Below are 18,851 nucleotides of genomic sequence, written 5' to 3'. Positions count from 1 at the left end.
GACATTGCAGGACTGTTGACTCCGGGCTGGTCTCCAAGGACACAGAAGCAGGGGTTCAGGCTGACACTCAGCATGAAGGACAAGCCTATTACCCAGTTCAGGTGTGCTCCACAATGCAGGTCATTACACAGAACCCAGGGGGCAGGCTCCATCCTGCACATCAAGGCTCTTCCACTCCTGGGCGAGATTATAGAGTTAGTACCCCCCTGTCCTCACGGGACTGACCCTCTCCCTCTGTGTTGCTCACAGTGCTGCCGTTGTGGAGGTCATACAGGCTAGAGTAGTTGGGAGCAGTCGTTTGTGGCTGTGGTTCGTGCAGGACTTGTGATGCTGTCCCTCCTCTTATCAGCTCCACGTACTCGATTTGCAGAAGTCAGTGACACAAGATCTCTGCATCGCACATCAAAGATGCACAGATGGTAGATCTTCTCTTATCAAGGTGGACAGTGAGGAGGGCCCAGGGTGAACCAAATGCTGAAGGTGATTCCTGCCCAGCTCCTTCACAAAGCCCTGCCTAACCCCTCCCCACCCCACCCCCACCTCCGCCAACATGGCATATGCCTTGGGGGACATTTAGAAAAGCTCAGAGACATCTTTGATTCAGAACTTGGAGGAGAAGGGAATGTTGATACTGGTATCTAATCGGGAGAGGCCAGGGATGCTGTAAACACCCTGCAACTCAGCATGTTCCTAGTGATTCTGAAGAGCCCTAAAGATGGCTCAGAGTTAATGATGACGGCAGGGGAGGATCTGCTCTACTTTCTTCTTTAAGGTGGACATAGGGTTCCTGCCACTCCAGGGAACCCCTTTCTCTTCTCTCTCTTCCTATTGTTCTTCACTGTATCCTCTCTGTCTCTCATACACACACACCACACTCCCCCCTTTCAAGGCTTCTGGAATGCCTGATGCTGGGAGAAGAGAGAGGAGACACACACTCAGGTCTGGAAGACGGGTGTTCACTGAGATTTATTGGGAATTCTATGAACTGAAGCAGCCTTCCTAAGGATTAGGGACGTGACAGGACTTTAAGAGGAAAACCAGAGGCAGATCCAAGGTGAGTGGCACAGGGAACCTGCCGGAGTCCTGCTCTGGTTTCCCCTCAGGCTGGCCCAGGTTCCAGGTTAATTCTCTTTCAGGACCTCATCGATCCAGGGCCGGTAAGGGGAGATCCGGGTGAAGACGGCGGGGGGCTTTGCACTGGACAGTCCATAGGAGACAATGCCCTGGGCCACCCCAGCACACAGAAGAGGGCCCCCTGAGTCTCCCTGTGGAAAGAGAAGGAAAGGGAGAGAAACGGTGAGCCGGGAAACCACCCCCTCCTCCCTGTGGTCCCAATCTGAGTTGGTCGGACCTGTCATCAGGCTCAGAAACACGGGCTCCTCATGAGGTGATACATCTCTGATGCTGTTCTCTTTCCTTCTTGGCACCCCCTGACCCTGGGAGGCACCCCTTGACACTGAGCAGACCCTGGTCAGAGACCCCACGGGGCCAAGGGAGGATGATCTGAAGAGGGACAGTCCCAGCTCCTCAGACCTGAGGTCTCACACTTTGTCTCTGGCTGACACTCCTAACTCCGTCTCCTTCCAAATGTGTCTGCACCCTGGACAGTGATTAGTGGGGAAGACTGTAGTCTGAGAATCACCTTAAATGCAGATTTTGTGTCTGGGGATTGCCCACACACAGCTGGAGATTGTGGTCAAAAGCAGGGAAGTGGCTACAGGCCCGGGGCTCCATGAGTCTCAGCTTCACCTCTTGCAGAGTGCTGGAGGCTGGTTCCTTCACACCTGTTCTTCCCCAGCCAGCCAGCCACCTGGCACATTCTCCCGGGATGGATGAAGGTGACATGGGGTGGAAGGGGGAGTGTCCCCACGGCCAGGGTCAGGTTGGCTTTCTCCTTCAACTGTGAAGGAAATGAGGGCTGTCAGCGATGAAAATGGGCTTGGGGACAGGTGGAGGCAACCAGAGAGGGCCAGGGCAGCTGCTCCAAATGAGAGCCTCTTCCAGAGGCTGAGCTGAGGGGTGCTGGTGAGAGGCAGGTTGGGAAAGTGTGAGGGTAATGGGACCTGTAGGAGAAGTCCTGGAGAACAGGGAGATGGGAAGGAAGCCTGGAGAACAGAGAGCAGGAAAGGAAGCCTGGAGAACAGGGAACGGGTAAGGAAGCCTGGAGAACAGGGAGTGGAGAAGAGGAAGAAGAATTTGCACCTTCAGTAACATAATGTCGTGGAGACCAACAGGGTCATATTTTGGGTAAGGAAACTGTTTTATGACCTCAAGCCTCTGCCATGTGTCTTCTTTCTTTTTTATGTTATGGGCTCCGAGGGTGACTGTTACAGACCTATGTGAGGGAGAAGGCCAAGGTGAAACGCTGATGGTGGGGTGTCTACTGAGATATGCCCACTCTGAGAAAGGGCGTGTTGTCTCTCCCAGGGTCAGCGATCTCTTCCTACCTCCCTCTTTTGAGCCAATTGTGGTATGGGAGGGGCTCAGGCTTTATTCAAGGAAGAGCTTTCTCAGGGACAGAGATAATTTCCAGGGTCTTCCAGACGCCAGGGAGTGAGTTGGCTCTGAAGGACCCAGGGGACAGTGTAGGTACTTCCTAATCAAGGTGCCCTAATGAGGGCCACCTCTCTGAGGGCAGAGGTGTTCGAGGAAGGGGGGAGTGGTGGGATCTCAGGTGGACCCTGTTCTCTGTCTCCCATGGAAAGGATGGGTTCAGGTCCCCAGGAACTAAAGGCCAGTTCTTGAAAAGGGCATGGAGGAAGTGGTAGAGAACTGGGTGGGCCCCTGAAGAGTGAGTCCACATCCTTTGTGTCGGGATTGGGGAGGGGGAGCTGCTTTTGGAAGAGGGGCACTGGGATGAGGTCCCCTCTCCTCTGAGGGGAGCTGAGCTCACAGTGACTGAGGGTCAGGACAGCTGTTCCACTCTGAGAGTGATTTCCTTAAGACTAAATATTGTCTCTCCCTAAAGAGACCCAGCCCTAGGAGCTCCCCTCAGGCCCCAGGAGCTGTTCCTGGTTGCTCCTCTGGATGCTCACCTCCCACTTGGAGATAAACAGGGCCCACTGTCTCACCTTCCTGCACAGTGCGCAGCTGTCAGCACAAAGTCCCTTCTTATCAGGAAACCACTACAAGCCTTCTGCTTCCCCTGCGAGGTGACAATTTCCAGGTAGGCCATGTAGGGGCGGGAGTGTGGCTTGCTCTCTGTGCCCCTGATGATCACCCCTGGAACACAGAACCCCAGGGCCTGAACACAGAGGGTGCACCGGCTGGCTTCAAGTTGGAACAGGCGTCTCTGGAATCCACACTCGCCCCATATTCTGCCCTCTTCCTCTCAAGTGGCTCTGGTGTCTGATGTCTCTGCTCCAAGCACAGTGGCCAAGCTGGCCTCGGACGCCTCGCAGTCATGCTCACCTAAGGTTTCCCCCCACTCCCATTCTGCCCTTGTTATGCCCAGTGTCCGAGTCCCCAAAACTGAGAGAATAAGACGTCCACAGCAATGCAAAAGCATATAGGGGTTTATTGCTAGCTCAAGCTAGGGCCCAAGTCTCCTCTAGCACAGTGGAATCTTGACGAGAGCCCTGAGCTCTGAATCACAGCTGCTTATATACAGGCGGTCTTTTGTCTCAGCAATAGTGTAGTTGGCGTGTGGTGATTGACTCAACCTTGGGTCATCGTGGTGATTGACTTAACCTTGGCATCATCGGGGGGGGGGGGGGGGGACCTTGGTGTCATCGGGGACCCTGGTGTTATCGGGACCTTAGTGTCATCAGGGACCTTGGTGGGGCTTCCCAAATTATGATTCATGCTTACAAGAACCTGAGGCTTAGGCCTAGTGTGGCCTGTTGAGCCTCTCATGGCTCAGGTCAGGTCCCAACACCCTCATTCAACCTTCCTTGTCCCCGTGCATGACCAACTCTCCAGGTTCCTGTCTCCACCATCTCCATACCCCAGGTTGCTCAGAGATCAGCCAAGTTGCAAGGCCAGAAGGTGAAGGGAACACAGGACTCAGCTCAGTGTCACACGTTCCATGCAGAGGAGACCACCCCTGGGGCCCCTGCTCTGGGCTTTCCCTCAAACAACGTGGGCTCCTTGTTTCTGGGAGCGCCATGGGCTGCAGAGAGAGGGTGTACACAGCCCAAGGGGAAACTTCACTCTGGGGTTTTGGGGAGAAATCGTGGGATTCTGTTTAAGGGTCAGCAATCTTCCAAGTAAATCTTGTTTTAGGGGTTGATCCTGCAGTTTCCAGAAGGAGTGGCCGGGCAACTCAGCAGCCTGGGCTCTGCAGCAGAGGAGGAGGAGCACCAGCGGGAGAGGAGGACGATGCATCTTCTCAGAGAGGCTGCCCAGGGCACGTGCTGCTTCTGTTTTCTAGTCTTGGGTTTTTCACTCCCAACAAGTGAGGGCGGGGCCAGGCTGGTAACCACAGGAAGTGACTGGTCATGTTCTCTTCTCTCATACTGTGCCTGCATCTTTCTAATCAGAATTTCCCCTAGAGATGCCCTCTTTTTTGTGTGAGGTGAAGCTGAGGCCTGAACCTCCAAGTTTTGGCCTCAGGGATGAGCTCTCCAGTGTGGTCCCTCATTGGTGTGGAGGTGGAGGGCTCATGTCCTTCCCAGGCATGGCAGCTGATTAAGGCCCATCAGAGACATGGGTGGGGGAGAGCCTTTACACTGAGAATTCAGAAGCATATGCACATTTAAGACAGTGACCACAGTAGGAAACACATTTGCAAAAAGACCCAACACATATACCATAGGTATGTGTGAGTACAAAGGCACAAACCTACAAACATACAAATGAATCCAAAGTTGCAGGAAACAATACTCATCCTTAATCACGTGCAATGCAGTCTAAGCTGCCACTCCTTTGCATCCCATCTTATTCCACCCCAGATTAAACTGCAAGCTACACCCCACTTCAAGCATGGTTCCCTGCAATTTGAAAAACATTAATCTGCATCTCTCTCTCCCTCCTAACCAAGGGTTCATAGGCAGAAGACAGTGATCAAAGAATATTAGGTAGGGGAAGAGAACATACTCTACGGTTGGGCTTTACATACATTATCATAAGAGCAAATGGGATTGGAATTAGGACTTTAAAGAGCTCATGAATATCAATTATTGTCACTCTCTTAGAAGTATTGTTACTTTTATAACAATCCTGTTAAGTAGGTAGAGTTATTTCTATTTTATGAATCTTGCTATCAAAGTTTATGCCTCAGAATTAGACTTCCCTCATTTCATACAAAGGGCCCTTCTGCTGTACCATCAAAGGCAGGGAAATCTAGTCCTGCTAATGGGAATGTAGACGTAGAAGAATGGTTGTTCCAGGGGTGCTGGGGTTCCTAATCTTACATGAGGAATTAAGCTCATTTGATTGAAATAGAATATATACAGATGTCAGGATCTGAGGTTTGCCTCTGTTTTCCCATCACAACCTTGGGAATTACCTTAAGCATTGCTTTCAGTTCAGTTCAGTTCAGTTCAGTCGCTCAGTCGTGTCAAACTCTTTGCGACCCCATGAATCACAGCACGCCAGGACTCCCTGTCCATCACAATCTCCCGAAGTTCACTCAGACTCACTTCCATCGAGTCCGTGATGCCATCCAGACATCTCATCCTTGGTCGTCCCCTTCTCCTCCTGCCCCCAATCCCTCCCACCATCAGAGTCTTTTCCAATGAGTCAACTCTTCGCATGAGGTGGCCAAAGTACTGGAGTTTCAGCTTTAGCATCATTCCTTTCAAAGAAATCCCAGGGTTGATCTCCTTCAGAATGGACTGGTTGGATCTCCTTGCAGCCCAAGGGACTCTCAAGAGTCTACTCCAGCACCACAGTTCAAAAGCATCAATTCTTCGGCGCTCAGCCTCCTTCACAGTCCAACTCTCACATCCATACATGACCACAGGAAAAACCATAGTCTTGACTAGACGGACCTTAGTTGGCAAAGTAATGTCTCTGCTTTTGAATATGCTATCTAGGTTGGTCATAACCTTTCTTCCAAGGAGTAAGCGTCTTTTAATTTCATGGCTGCAGTCAACATCTGCAGTGATTTTGGAGCCCCAAAAAATAAAGTCTGACACTGTTTCTACTGTTTCCCCATCTATTTCCCATGACTAACATTGAATTTAGACTCAGACGCATTAATGTGATTCAAATAACAAAACTCATAACTATTATAGAATATAACTGAGTTTTCAAGCACATCTGCTATGTTCCCCAGACTTCAGAGTTCTAAAAACCAAACCTATGTCTATTCCTGTGATGGCTTCCAATACATTTTGAATTCCCAGCCTGGTAGGTCTCTTATGTAAAGTAAGGCATTGTTTGGGATTCTGAAAATCAGGAGAAGAGTGCATCTGGGCAGAATCTGATGAAGCTGGAATCTAGAACTTGAGAATCCTTCTAATGCTCCTTTGCAGTAACAGCAGTCCATCCTCTCCAGTCTCAGAGGTTAGTGTTTTCTTGCCTGAAGGATCTGTAATGGATTCCCTGAGGTAGTTATTCTGCAGGTTGTTGATAGGTTGCTTAAGAGAATAATAAATTAGTCAATAGTGATCATGTTTGAGAAGAGTTTGAATGAACTCTGGGTTCTTTAGTGGGGACTAATGAGTGGAAATATGGAAAAGGTCAATGAGGCTTGATCTTGAAGGTTCCATTCATGTTGGAGTTTTCCATGATGGTGAATCTTTCTTAGCAGTTACAGGACGCAATGAATATTCCCTTTCCTGAAATCACTGGTTTTGTCTATATAATTCATTTTGCCAGTTAGATGAATACCAGACACCTATGCCTGCTTCATGTCCAATGAGACAGAAGAGACTAAGGCATAGATAATTTGTTCCTTCTGTACTTTAGCTGGAACCCATTTGTGGTTTTCTGATGTTTAGCTTAACTTGAAAGTTTCCCTTTGCTTGTGACCTTCATTGTGCTATGCATGCATGCTAAGTTGCTCCAGTCATGGCCTTTCCTTTGCAACCTTATGGACTGCAGCCTGCCAGGCTCCTCTGTCCATGGGATTCTCCAGGCAACAATACTGGAGTGGGTTGCCAAGCCGTCCTCCAGTGGGTTGCCATGATCTTCCTGACCCAGGGATTGAACCCACGTCTCTTACATCTAACCTGCATTGGCAGGTGGGTTCTTTACCACTAGCTCCACCTGGGAAACCCCGTTGTGCTATAGTCCTTAGTTACAGGACTCCTAGGCTCTCTCCCTTATGCCTAAGGATGTTTTCTTTCTTTCTTTCTCTCCTCGCTTTCTGTAGTTATGTACATATGTATGTATGTATTACTGTGCTGGTGCTTGAAGGCATTGGTGAACTAAGTAGCTAGCAAAGCAAAAGGTTGAGAGGAGGTGGAACCCAGTGTCTCCATGGGAGAACTCCCTCTGGGGTGAATGATGGCAGAAGAATTTCTTGTTTCACTTTCTCACTTCACTGGTAGGCTCACTGCACACCTGAGCAGAGCTGGCTTTGTGTCAGTCCCCACCCTGTCTCATCTCCTCTCATCAGCCTCTCTGTGTATCCACAGCAGTCATGTGAAACTGTCTCAAACCATCCCTTTCCCATGGGTTTGGGTTAAGTCCTTTAAGTCTGGCATGCTTCTCTAGTAAACCTTGCAATGCTATCAGTCTATCAGCAATCAGCATCAGCCAGGGCAACAAAAGAAAATTCTGTGTACCTTTTTCATACTGTTCATACTGTTCACTACGAACAAAGCTAGTGGAGTTGATGGAATTCCAGTTGAGCTGTTTCAAATCCTGAAAGATGATGCTGCGAAAGTGCTGCACTCAATATGCCAGCAAATTTGGAAAACTCAGCAGTGCCCACAGGACTGGAAAAGGTCCGTTTTCATTCCAATCCCAAAGAAAGGCAATGCAAAAGAATGCTCAAACTACCACACAATTGTACTCATCCCACATGCCAGTAAAGTAATGTTCAAAATTCTCCAAGCCAAGCTTCAGCAATATGTGAACTGTGAACTCCCTGATGTTCAAGCTGGTTTTAGAAAAGGCAAAGGAACAGAGATCAAATTGCCAACATCTGCTGGATCATGGAAAAAGCAAGAGAGTTCCAGAGAAACATCTATTTTTGCTTTATTGACTATGCCAAAGTCTTTGACTGTGTGGATCACAATAAACTGTGGAAAATTCTGAGAGAGATGGGAATACCAGACCACCTAACCTGCCTCTTGAGAAATCTGTATGCAGGTCAGGAAGCAACAGTTAAAACTGGACATGGAACAACAGACTGGTTCCAAATAGGAAAAGGAGTACGTCAAGGCTGTATATTGTCACCCTGCTTATTTAACTTATATGCAGAGTACATCATGAGAAACACTGGACTGGAAGAAACACAAGCTGGAATCAAGATTGCGGGGAGAAATATCAATAACCTCAGATATGCAGATGACACCACCCTTATGGCAGAAAGTGAAAAGGAATTAAAAAGCCTCTTGATGAAAGTGAAAGAGGAGAGCGAAAAAGTTGGCTTAAAGCTCTACATTCAGAAAACAAAGATCATGGAATCTGGTCCCATCACTTCATGGGAAATAGATGGGGAAACAGTGGAAACAGTGTCAGACTTTATTTTTTTGGGCTCCAGAATCACTGCAGATGGTGATTGCAGCCATGAAATTAAAAGACACTTACTCTTTGGAAGAAAAGTTATGACCAACCTAAACAGTATATTCAAAAGCAGAGACATTACTTTGCCGACTAAGGTCCGTCTAGTCAAGGCTATGGTTTTTCCTGTGGTCATGTATGGATGTGAGAGTTGGACTGTGAAGAAGGCTGAGTGCCGAAGAATTGATGCTTTTGAACTGTGGTGTTGGAGAAGACTCTTGAGAGTCCCTTGGACTGCAAGGAGATCCAACCAGTCCATTCTGAAAGAGATCAACCCTGGGATTTCTTTGGAAGGAATGATGCTAAAGCTGAAACTCCAGTACTTTGGCCACTTCATGCGAAGGGTTGACTCATTGGAAAAGACTCTGAAAAAAAAAAAAAGACTCTGATGCTGGGAGGGATTGGGAGCAGGAGGAGAAGGGGACGACAGAGGATGAGATGGCTGGATGGCACCACGGACTCGATGGACGTGAGTCTGAGTGAACTCTGGGAGATGGTGATGGACAGGGAGGCCTGGCGTGCTGCGATTATAGGGTCACAAAGAATCGGACACGACTGAGCGACTGAACTGAACTGAACTGCGTACCTTAGAATCAAATCTGTCCATGGGGATCTTCTCTTACTTGTTGGAGGAAGGCTCTATGGCATCAACTGTTGTTTGTTTGTTTGTTTTTCAACATGCTCCCATGAAGCTTGTTGGATAATGGTTGCTGCCAGAAATGGAGTCAGGACGTTGCTCTGAGACAGCATGGCCAGAGTCTGAGGGCCTGCCTTCATTGGTTTCTTTTATGCTCTCCAAGCTGTTGTTTCAATTAATTAAGGGGACACTACTCAGGACTCTTCCCGTAGACCTCCAGGATGTGAATCAATGTTTTCTCAGATAATGATTCTTCCTTTTAGTTGCTCCTTATTCCTGCATTTCCTTATCTCTTACAACCAAGCAGAAAGAACCTTCTCTTTCCCCTACATGCCACATATGTCTGATGTAATTTTGAACATTTGGCTGGTCTGTTGATACTGCCATGATGGAGGGATGTAAGCACCAAGAGCTCTTGGGAAGGGTTGATTTTTTCAGTGCTTATAAGAAGAATGTTATAAAAGGATGAGAGAAGTGGATCTCCTAAGACAAGTATGTGTGCTTAGTCACTCATTCATGTCCAACTCTTTGCAACCCCATGGACTGTAGCCCACTAGGCTCCTCTGCCTGTGGAATTCTCCAGGCAAGAATGCTGGAGTGGGTTGCAATGACCTCCTCCAGGGGATCTTCCCAACCCAGCAATCGAACCCAAGTCTCTTGCATTGCAGGCAGATTCTTTACCATCTGAGCTACCAGGGAAGCCCAAGACAAGTATCTCTGAGTTAAATGCAAAATGACATTGTCAAGGCTTGGGAAAGAATTACCTTTTTCTTACAGAACCCTTATTTATAGCATGCATTTGGGAACAAGATGGATTGAATTAAGAGCTTGGAATCAGACTGCATTGGGATCCTGGTAGGATCCCTTACCAACTTTGTATTTTGGGCAATTTTCTTCATCTTTCTTAGGCTCGCCCTTCCCAGTCATCTGTAAAATGGGCATAAGAATAATGAGGATTAAATAAGAGATGAGGAGTTACAGTATCAGGTATAGTAAGCATTACAGATACGGATTACTGTATTAGCATCATTAGCCCCCAAGATTGAGTACCCCGCCCAGCAGTTTGTGCACCTCTGCATTTTAATTGGTATATTTAAACCAGTAGTATTCAAAACAAGTATTGATATAATATCTACCATACTTGTTACCATTTTCTATTTGTGGCCCTTGTTCTTTGTTTCTAGCCTGTCTCTAACTCTTCTCTGCCTTTTCTGTTTTTATTTTTGTTAACTTACGGTTTATTCCTCTAAGAATGGAAATTAAGCTGCATTTCTGAAATAAAGCAAAAAGGAACTCTCTTCCTGCTTCTGGAAGATGTGATGGCGCCCACCAGTTACAGGGGGGTGTCAAGTATGGCACCGACTTATTCCAAATGTTTATAGTGTTGTTCAGACTGTGTCAGGTCAGACTCATGAAATCCTTTGATCACTGTATTATTTTAATATAGTAAATATTGTAATAAAATATTTTTTATTTTAATGTAATAAAATGTAAAAATGTAATAAAATATTGCCAACTTACTGGGTTAAAGAGGCTTCCCAGGTGGCGCTAATGGTAAAGAACTCACCTGCCGATGCAGGAGACATAAGAGATGTGGGTTCAATCCCTGGGTCGGAAAGATCCCCTGGAGGAGGGCATGGCAACCCACTCCAGTATTCTTGCCTGGAGAATCCCAAAGACAGAGGAGTCTGGTAGGCTCCTCTGGGGTCGCAAAGAGTTGAACACGCCTGAAGTGTCTCAGCATGCATGCACAGTGGGTTAAAACAGTACTCATTTTTCCTCTTACCTTTCTGGAGGTCAGAAGTCTGAAATTACTTTCACTAGCCCGAAACCGAGGTGTTGGCAAGGCTGCACTCCTTCCGGAGGCTGATAACTTTTCAACTTCTATAGTTGCACAGCTCACATTCCTTGGCTCACGGTCCTTTCCTCTGTCTTCAAAGCCCACAGAGTAGTGACTTTGCATCTCTCTGCCTTTCTCTCTCTCTCTGCTGAGGTTGTCACATGGCCTTCTCTCATAGCAGAATTTCCCTCTGCCTGTCTCTTGTAAGGATGCATGTAATTACATTTAGGGCCCACCTGAATAACATGGGTAATCTCCCCATCTCAAGATTCTTCTTAATCACATCTGCAAAGTTCCTGTTACCATATAAGGTAACATTCATAGGTTCAAAGGATTAGGACCTGGGTATTTCTGGGTGCCATTATTCAGCCTACCTCTTCCTCCTTCTCCCTCTCCTGCTCCTCCCTCCCCCTCCGCTCACTTCTCCTCTTCCCACAAACCTTGTGCCTCAGCCACTACAATTCAGGGCATAGATGCACCATAGCCAACTCCCTGTGGCTCTTTCTGGAGATGGTCCCAGGCTTGGGCTGTTGCTACCTTGCATCCTTACACCTACTTCTGCCCCATCCTCACCATCCCCCTCAATAATGGGTCTGGGGCCAGAGAAGTATCTGCCAAGTGAGAAGGAGGAAAATTTCCCAAGTACGAGAACTCAGGATGCTGGGGAGGGCTGAGCCCTGGAAGTCCTCAGGATGGCTCTGTCAACCACAACTGTCACAACAAAGCAGGGCTGTGAGAGTCCAAAAGAAAGTTCCCCTAGAATGTCAGGGTGAGTCTGGCCCCTGAACTACATCAGAGTCACCCAATTCAATTGTCATCTTCCTTCAGAAATGGCACGGTGTCTCCAGGTCTTCCAAAAGAGAAATCTGAGTTAGGTCAAGTTCTCCAAAATTTCCTCCTCCAAGTGACCCTCAGTGCTCTGAATCCCATACCCACCAGCATCTGAGTTGGATGCCTGCACTCACAGCCATACACATCTGAACAAGGGAAACGGAGCAAGACCTCTAGCTAGCTCTCAGGAGCCTGCCATTGAAGGGCCCTCATGCAGGTTTCACCATGTTCCCTAAGAGGCCTAGAAGACAGGCCCAGCCCCGTGCAAGAAAGAGCTGCTATTGCTGGCCCCAGACCAGGGACCCAGGGACTCCATTTTTCCCATTGTTGGTCAGCCCACAGAAGAAGGCAATGGCAACCCACTCCAGTACTCTTGCCTGGAAAATCCAGGTCTGGGCTTCCAGTTCTGCCACTGATCAATGTAGACATAAGAAACCCTGAAAAACATATCTGATTATAAACTCTAACTCTATATGAAAAACAGACACATGTACACACCTAATTTGTTTGTTTTGGGCTGTTCTGGGTCTTTGTCGCTGCAGGGGGTTTTTTCTAGTTGCAACAAGAGGGGCCTACTGACTAGTCATGATGCACAGCTTCTCATTGCGATAGCTTCTCTTGCTGCAGAGCATGGTTTCTAGATGCGCGGGCTTCAGGAGTTGGGGTACATGGGCTCAGCTGCCGTGGCTCCTGGGCTAGAGCACTGGCTCAATAGTTGCGGCGCATGGACTTACTTGCTCTGCAGCACGCGAGATCTTCTTGAATCAAAGATCAGTCCCGTGTCTCCCGCAGGCAGATTCTTTACCACTGAGCCACCAGGGAAGCACTTTTCAAATTTTTAAAAAAACGAAGAAATGTGACAGGTTCTCAAAAATAAAAGAACTTACATGGAATGATAATAAACCATGTTTATGATTTTTGCCCTAACTCTCCTTTTATATTTGTATAATTGAGTAAGAGTTTTAAAATATGAAATATAAAGAGCAGAGGCTCTATGTGTGATGTTTGCTTGGGAGACCAGCACACACGCTGAGTTGAAGCTCAGGCCCCATCCACTGTTGACGCCCAGATCCCAAGGATAGTACATCCACACCTCCACAGGGCAGACCGCCTTTCCAAGGAGCTGGACACTGGAGACCTGGGGAGAGCAGTCAGCCTACCCTGACAGCCTGGCCCTCAGGAAGTGGTGGGGTCAGTGGACACTGCGGGGAACTGGGCGTAGCCCACAGGATGAATCGGACCCCAAGGGGCTGACAGACACTGACTGCAGCTTCACCTTCTGGACCCTTCTTCTAAGCCAGTGAACGATCGGTTTGCAGGAAGAGAGAGATCCATACCATGCTTTCCAGGTTTCAGGTAATCATCTTTAAGTGACACGCAGCTTGCATTCTGCTGTGGATTGGTATAAAAAGGAATGACAAGAAGTAGAAACTGATGGTGAGCACTGCACACCATAAGGATAAGCCCTATTTCCTGAAACTTTTGATTATCTGCACGGGTACAAGTTTGTGCTCAGCACTCACATCCATGCAGTGCGTACACAGGGGCTTTTTGCAGAATGTGCATCATGGCCTTCAAAGTGCATGTGCTTCTGAATTCTCAGTGTAAAGACTCCCCCACCCCTGTCTCTGATGGGCCTTAACCAGCTGCCCTGCCTGGGAAGGACATGAGCCCTCCACCTCCGCATCAATGAGGAACCACCTCATCCCTGAAGCCAAGACTTGGAAGTTCAGGCCTCAGCTTCATCCAAACAAACGGAGGGCATCTCTAGGGGAAATTCTGATTAGGAAGACAGCAGGCACAGTATGAGAGAAGAGAACGTGACCAGTCAGTTCCTGCGGTTACCAGTCTGGCCCTGTCCTCACTTGTTGGTGCCGGGGTCCAGCCCCAGTGGATCCAGGGAATTCGAAGGGTGGACGGCGTTGGCGTGAGAAAAACTTATTTGTTTATTAATATAAGATTGGATTAGGAAGAAATAGTGTAGTAGGAAGATTAAGTGGAGGAAGAGGGCTGAATAGCTTGGATTACGTGGAAGACCAATAAAATTCCAGACAGGGAATTTGCACCATCTACGTTGGGCCACCGGCGCTTGCTTGAATATCTAAGGGTGCCTCGCCTTAGGCTCCCTTTCGCGCGGGTCTTAACAGCCAGGGCAAGTAAGTAGACCTGGTGAGCCTCCACGCCCCACATGGAAATTCAGCCTGAAATTAAAGTAAAGAGCAGAGGGAGGGAAAGAGAGAGAAGAAGAGAGAGACACGGGGGAAGCCAGATTCCCAAGAAACCAGGCCAAGAGACTAGCCCGAGAAACTGGTCCAATCCTTTATTATTCAGAAGGCCTTTTATACTTTTGATAAAACATGGAGATCAATGGGTAACACAAAATTATGTAGCATTCGCAACCCAGACTCTTTCTGTATATCTTTTTGTATACAAAAGGTCTCAGGTGATTTACATTATCTTCTGGCCAACAGGCTTGTTAACACTTTTTGGCTCTCTTCCTTAATGAATGTTAATTTTGTTTCCCCTGAAGTGTTTTTCTTTAATCTACATCTCCTTAAAGAGCTAAAGTTACATCTCTATAGAACAAAGGCGCAGTGGGTTATAACAAAGAAGGTACTTAACTCAAAGATCTAATGTTGCTAATACCAGGTCTACTACTTGTTTTTCTATATACCAACTATATCTAAAAATAAAGGATATGAAAATTTAGCAGCAAGCATTGACTCAACAAATGAAACTTTTAATCAGTCCTATTCTAAAGATTTTGACTCTTCGGAAGCCCCTACATTCCTAGGATGTTTTAAGCTTCTGTGCCTCCTGCGGTCAGGAGGCCTCAAACAATCACACACGCAGCTGTACGAGTCCTGCAGGCAGGCTAGAAAGCCATTAGAGGGGTTTTTGGATTGAAACACTCTTTCAAATGCAGAAAACTAAAGCCCTGAATTGACTTTTTCCAGAGAATGTCAGAAGAGTGGAAAACCAGAGCACAAATTGTTGGGGTACATGCTTAGGAATTTCCAGAGGGGCCCCTGAAGTCTGAGCACGCCTAGCATATGTCAGCTTCCTTCTTCATGACCTTGTCACGGGCAGGATTCCTCACACTGGCTTCCGGCATGTTGGGAGTGAAAAACCCAAGACTAGAAAACAGAGGCAGCACGTGCCCTGGGCAGCCTCTCTGAGAAGATGCATCGTCCTCCTCTCCCGCTGGTGCTCCTCCTCCTCTGCTGCAGAGCCCAGCCTGCTGAGTTGCCCGGCCACTCCTTCTGGAAACTGCAGGATCAACCCCTAAAACAAGATTTACTCGGAAGATTGCTGACCCTTAAACAGAACCCCAGGCTTTCTCCCCAACACCCCAGAGTGAAGTTTCCCCTTGGGCTGTGCACACCCTCTCTCTGCAGCCCATGGTCGCTCCCAGGAACAAGGAGCCCATGTTGATTGAGGGAAAGCCCAGAGCAGGGGGTCCCAGGGGTCGTCTTTTCTGTGTGGATTGGGTGACACTGAGCTGAAAGTCCTGTGTTCCCTTCACCTTCTGGCCTTGCAACTTGGCCGATCTCTGAGCAACCTGGGATATGGAGATGGTGGAGACAGGAACCTGGAGAGCTGGTCACGCACGGGGACAGAGGAGGGCTGAGTGAGGGCAGAATGGGAGTGGGGGGAACCCTTAGGTGAGCGTGACTGCGAGGCGTCCGAGGCCAGCTTGGCTGCTGTGGCTGGAGCAGAGGCAGGAGACACCAGAGCCACCTGAGAGGAAGAGGGCAGAACTCCGGGCGAGTGCGGATTCCAGAGACGCCTGTTCCGACTTGCAGCCAGCCGCTGCACCCACTGTGTTCAGGCCCTGGGGTTCTGTGTTCCAGGGGAGATCATCGGGGGCACAGAGAGCAAGCCACACTCCCGCCCCTACATGGCCTACCTGGAAATTGTCACCTCGCGGGAGAAGCAGGTGGCTTGTGGTGGTTTCCTGATAAGAAGGGACTTTGTGCTGACGGCTGCACACTGTGCAGGAAGGTGAGACAGTGGGTCCTGTTTATCTCCAAGTGGGAGAAGCAGCCAGGGGACAAACCAGGAACAGCTCCTGGAGTCTGAGGGGGAGCTCCTAGGCCTCGGTCTCTTTAGGGAGAGACCATACTTGGCCTTAAGGAAATCATTCTCAGAGTGGAACGACTGTCCTGACCCTCAGTCACTGTGAGCTCAGCTCCCCTCAGAGGAAAGGGGACCTCATCCCAGTGCCCCTCTTCTAAAAGCAGCTCCCCCTCCCCAACCCCAACACAAAGGATGTGCAGACACCCTTCAGGGGCCCACCCAGTTCTCGACCACTTCCTCCATGCCCTTTTCAAGAACTGGCCTTTAGTTCCTGGGGACCTGAACCCACCCTTTCCATGGGAGACAGAGAACAGGGTCCACCTGAGACCCCACCACTCCCCCCTTTCCTCGGACACCTCTGCCTCAGAGAGGTGGCCCTCATTAGGGCACCTTGATTAGGAAGTACCTACCCCGTCCCCTGGGTCCGCCATGGCCTGCTCACTCCCTGGCATCCCGAAACCCTGGAAGTTATCTCTGTCCCTGAGAAAGCTCTTCCTTGAATAAAGCCTGAGCCCCTCCCATACCACAATTGGCTCAAAAGAGGGATGTGGGAAGAGATCACTGACCCTGGGAGAGATTGCACACCCTTTCTCAGAGTGGGCATATCTCAGCAGATGCCCCACCATCAGCGTTTCACCTTGGCCTTCTCCCTCACATAGGTCTGTAACAGTCACTCTCAGAGCCCATAACATACAAAAGAAAGAAGACACATGGCAGAGGCTTGAGGTCATAAAACAGTTTCCTTACCCAAAATATGACCCTGTTGGTCTCCACAACATCATGTTACTGAAGGTGCAAATTCTTCTTCCTCTTCTCCACTCCCTGTTCTCCAGGCTTCCTTCCCCACTCCCTGTTCTCCATGCTTCCTTCCCCGCTCTCTGTTCTCCAGGGCTTCTCCTTCAGGTCCCATTATCCTCACACTTTCCCAACCTGCCTCTCACCAGCACCCCTCAGCTCAGCCTCTGGAAGGGGCTCTCATGTGGAGCAGCTGCCCTGTCCCTCCCTGGTTGCCTCCAACCCTCCGCAAGCCCATTTCCATCACTGACAGCCCTCATTTCCTTCACAGTTGAAGGAGAAAGCCAATCTGACCCTGGCCGTGGGGATACTCCCCCTTCCACCCCTGTCACCTTCATCCATCCCGGGAGAATGTGCCAGGTGGCTGGCTGGGGAAGAACAGGTGTGAAGGAACCAGCCTCCAGCACTCTGCAAGAGGTGAAGCTGAGACTCATGGAGCCCCGGGCCTGCAGCCACTTCCCTGCTTTTGACCACAATCTCCAGCTGTGTGTGGGCAATCCCCAGACACAAAATCTGCCTTTAAGGTGATTCTCAGACTACAGTCTTCCCCACAAATCACTGTCCAGGGTGCAGACACCTTTAGAAGGAGACAGAGTAAGGAGTGTCAGCCAGTGGCAAAGTGTGAGACCTCAGGTCTGAGGAGCTGGGACTGTCCCTCTTCAGATCCTCCTCCCTCGGCCCCATGGCGTCTCTGACCAGGGTCTGCTCAGGGTCAGGGGTTGTAAGGAAGGAAAGGAAGATACCCCATCAGACAGAGACATATCACCTCATGAGAAGCCTGTGTTCCTGAGCCTGATGGTGGGTCTGAGCAACTCAGAGTTGGGACCATGGGGAGGAGGGGGTGGTTTCCTGGCTCACCTTCTCTCTCTTTCCTTCTCTGTCCCATAGGGAGACTCGGGGGGCCCTCTTCTGTGTGCTGGGGCAGCCCAGGGCATTTGTCTCCTATGGACTGTCCAATGCAAAGCCCCCCGCCGTCTTCACCCGGATCTCCCCTTACGGGCCCTGGATCGATGAGGTCCTGAAAGAGAATTAACCTGGAACCTGGGCCAGCCTGAGGGGAAACCAGAGCAGGACTCCAGCAGGTTCTCGGTGCCATTCACCCTGGATCTGCCTCTGGTTTTCCTCTTAAACCCCATCATGTCCCTAATCCTCAGGAAGGCCCCTTCAGGTCATAGAATTCCCAGTAAATCTCAGTGAACACCCGTCTTCCAGACCTGAGTGTGTGTCTCCTCTCTTTTCTCCCAGCATCAGGAATTCCAGAAGTCTTGAAAGGGGGGTAGTGTGTGGTGTGTGTGCGTGTGAGACAGAGAGGATACAGTGAAGAACAATAGGGAGAGAGAGAAGAGAAAGGGGTTCCCTGGAGTGGCAGGACCCCTATGTCCACCTTAAAGAAGAAAGTAGAGCAGATCCTCCCCTGCTGTCATCATCAACTCTGAGCCATCTTTAGGGCTCTTCAGAGTCACTAGGAACATGCTGAGTTGCAGGGTCTTTAGAGCATCGCTGGCCTCTCCCCATTAGGTGCCAGCATCAACATCTCCCTCTTCTCCAAGTTCTGAACCAAAGATGTCGCTGGGCTTTGCTAAATGTCCCGCAAGGGAGACGCCATGGTGGCAGCTGCGGGGCGGGGTGGGGAGGAGGGCAGCTGTGAAGGAGCTGCGCAGGAATCAGCCTCAGTTGAGAACCTTGGGTTTAGATGCATTTGGTTCACACTGGGCCCTCCTCACTGTCCACCTCGATAAGAGAGGATCTACCATCTGTGCAGCTTTGATGTGAGATGCAGAGATGATTTTGTGTCACTGACTTCTGCAAAAGGAATACGTGGAGCTGATAAGAGGAGGGACAGCATCACAAGTCCTGCATGAACCACAGCCACAAACGGCTGCCCCAACCAGCAGGAAGTTGAAGGCCTAGAGCCTGCTTGGCCTCCAGTTCTTACCAGGTGAGGGACTGGCTGAAGGAGAGAAACGGGCAAGACAGGGACACACACCATGGAAGCCTGTGGCTAATACCACTCCCCGCTTCTGAGGGGATGCTGAATCCCTCCAATTA

The 18,851-nt window shown here is 49.3% G+C and overlaps 1 protein-coding gene and 1 pseudogene across 1 annotated transcript; one reads left to right on the top strand and one right to left on the bottom strand.

The window, feature by feature from the left end:
* LOC102171280 (mast cell protease 2-like) lies at positions 998 to 3,672 on the bottom strand. Its single transcript, XM_018065922.1, has 4 exons — positions 3,663 to 3,672; positions 3,072 to 3,222; positions 2,203 to 2,335; positions 998 to 1,265 (listed from the first exon to the last, which is right to left on the bottom strand). Exons 1-4 carry the CDS (start codon positions 3,670 to 3,672, stop codon positions 1,122 to 1,124), a joined length of 438 nt encoding a protein of 145 aa, XP_017921411.1. The 3' UTR covers positions 998 to 1,121.
* On the top strand, positions 16,788 to 18,212 carry LOC108638485 (annotated as a pseudogene).

The sequence above is a fragment of the Capra hircus genome, chromosome 21 (genome assembly GCF_001704415.2).
Source record: "Capra hircus breed San Clemente chromosome 21, ASM170441v1, whole genome shotgun sequence".
Classification (NCBI taxonomy): domain Eukaryota; kingdom Metazoa; phylum Chordata; class Mammalia; order Artiodactyla; family Bovidae; genus Capra; species Capra hircus.
Note: the sequence above shows the minus strand (reverse complement) of the source record. Positions and strands in the feature narration are given on the sequence as shown.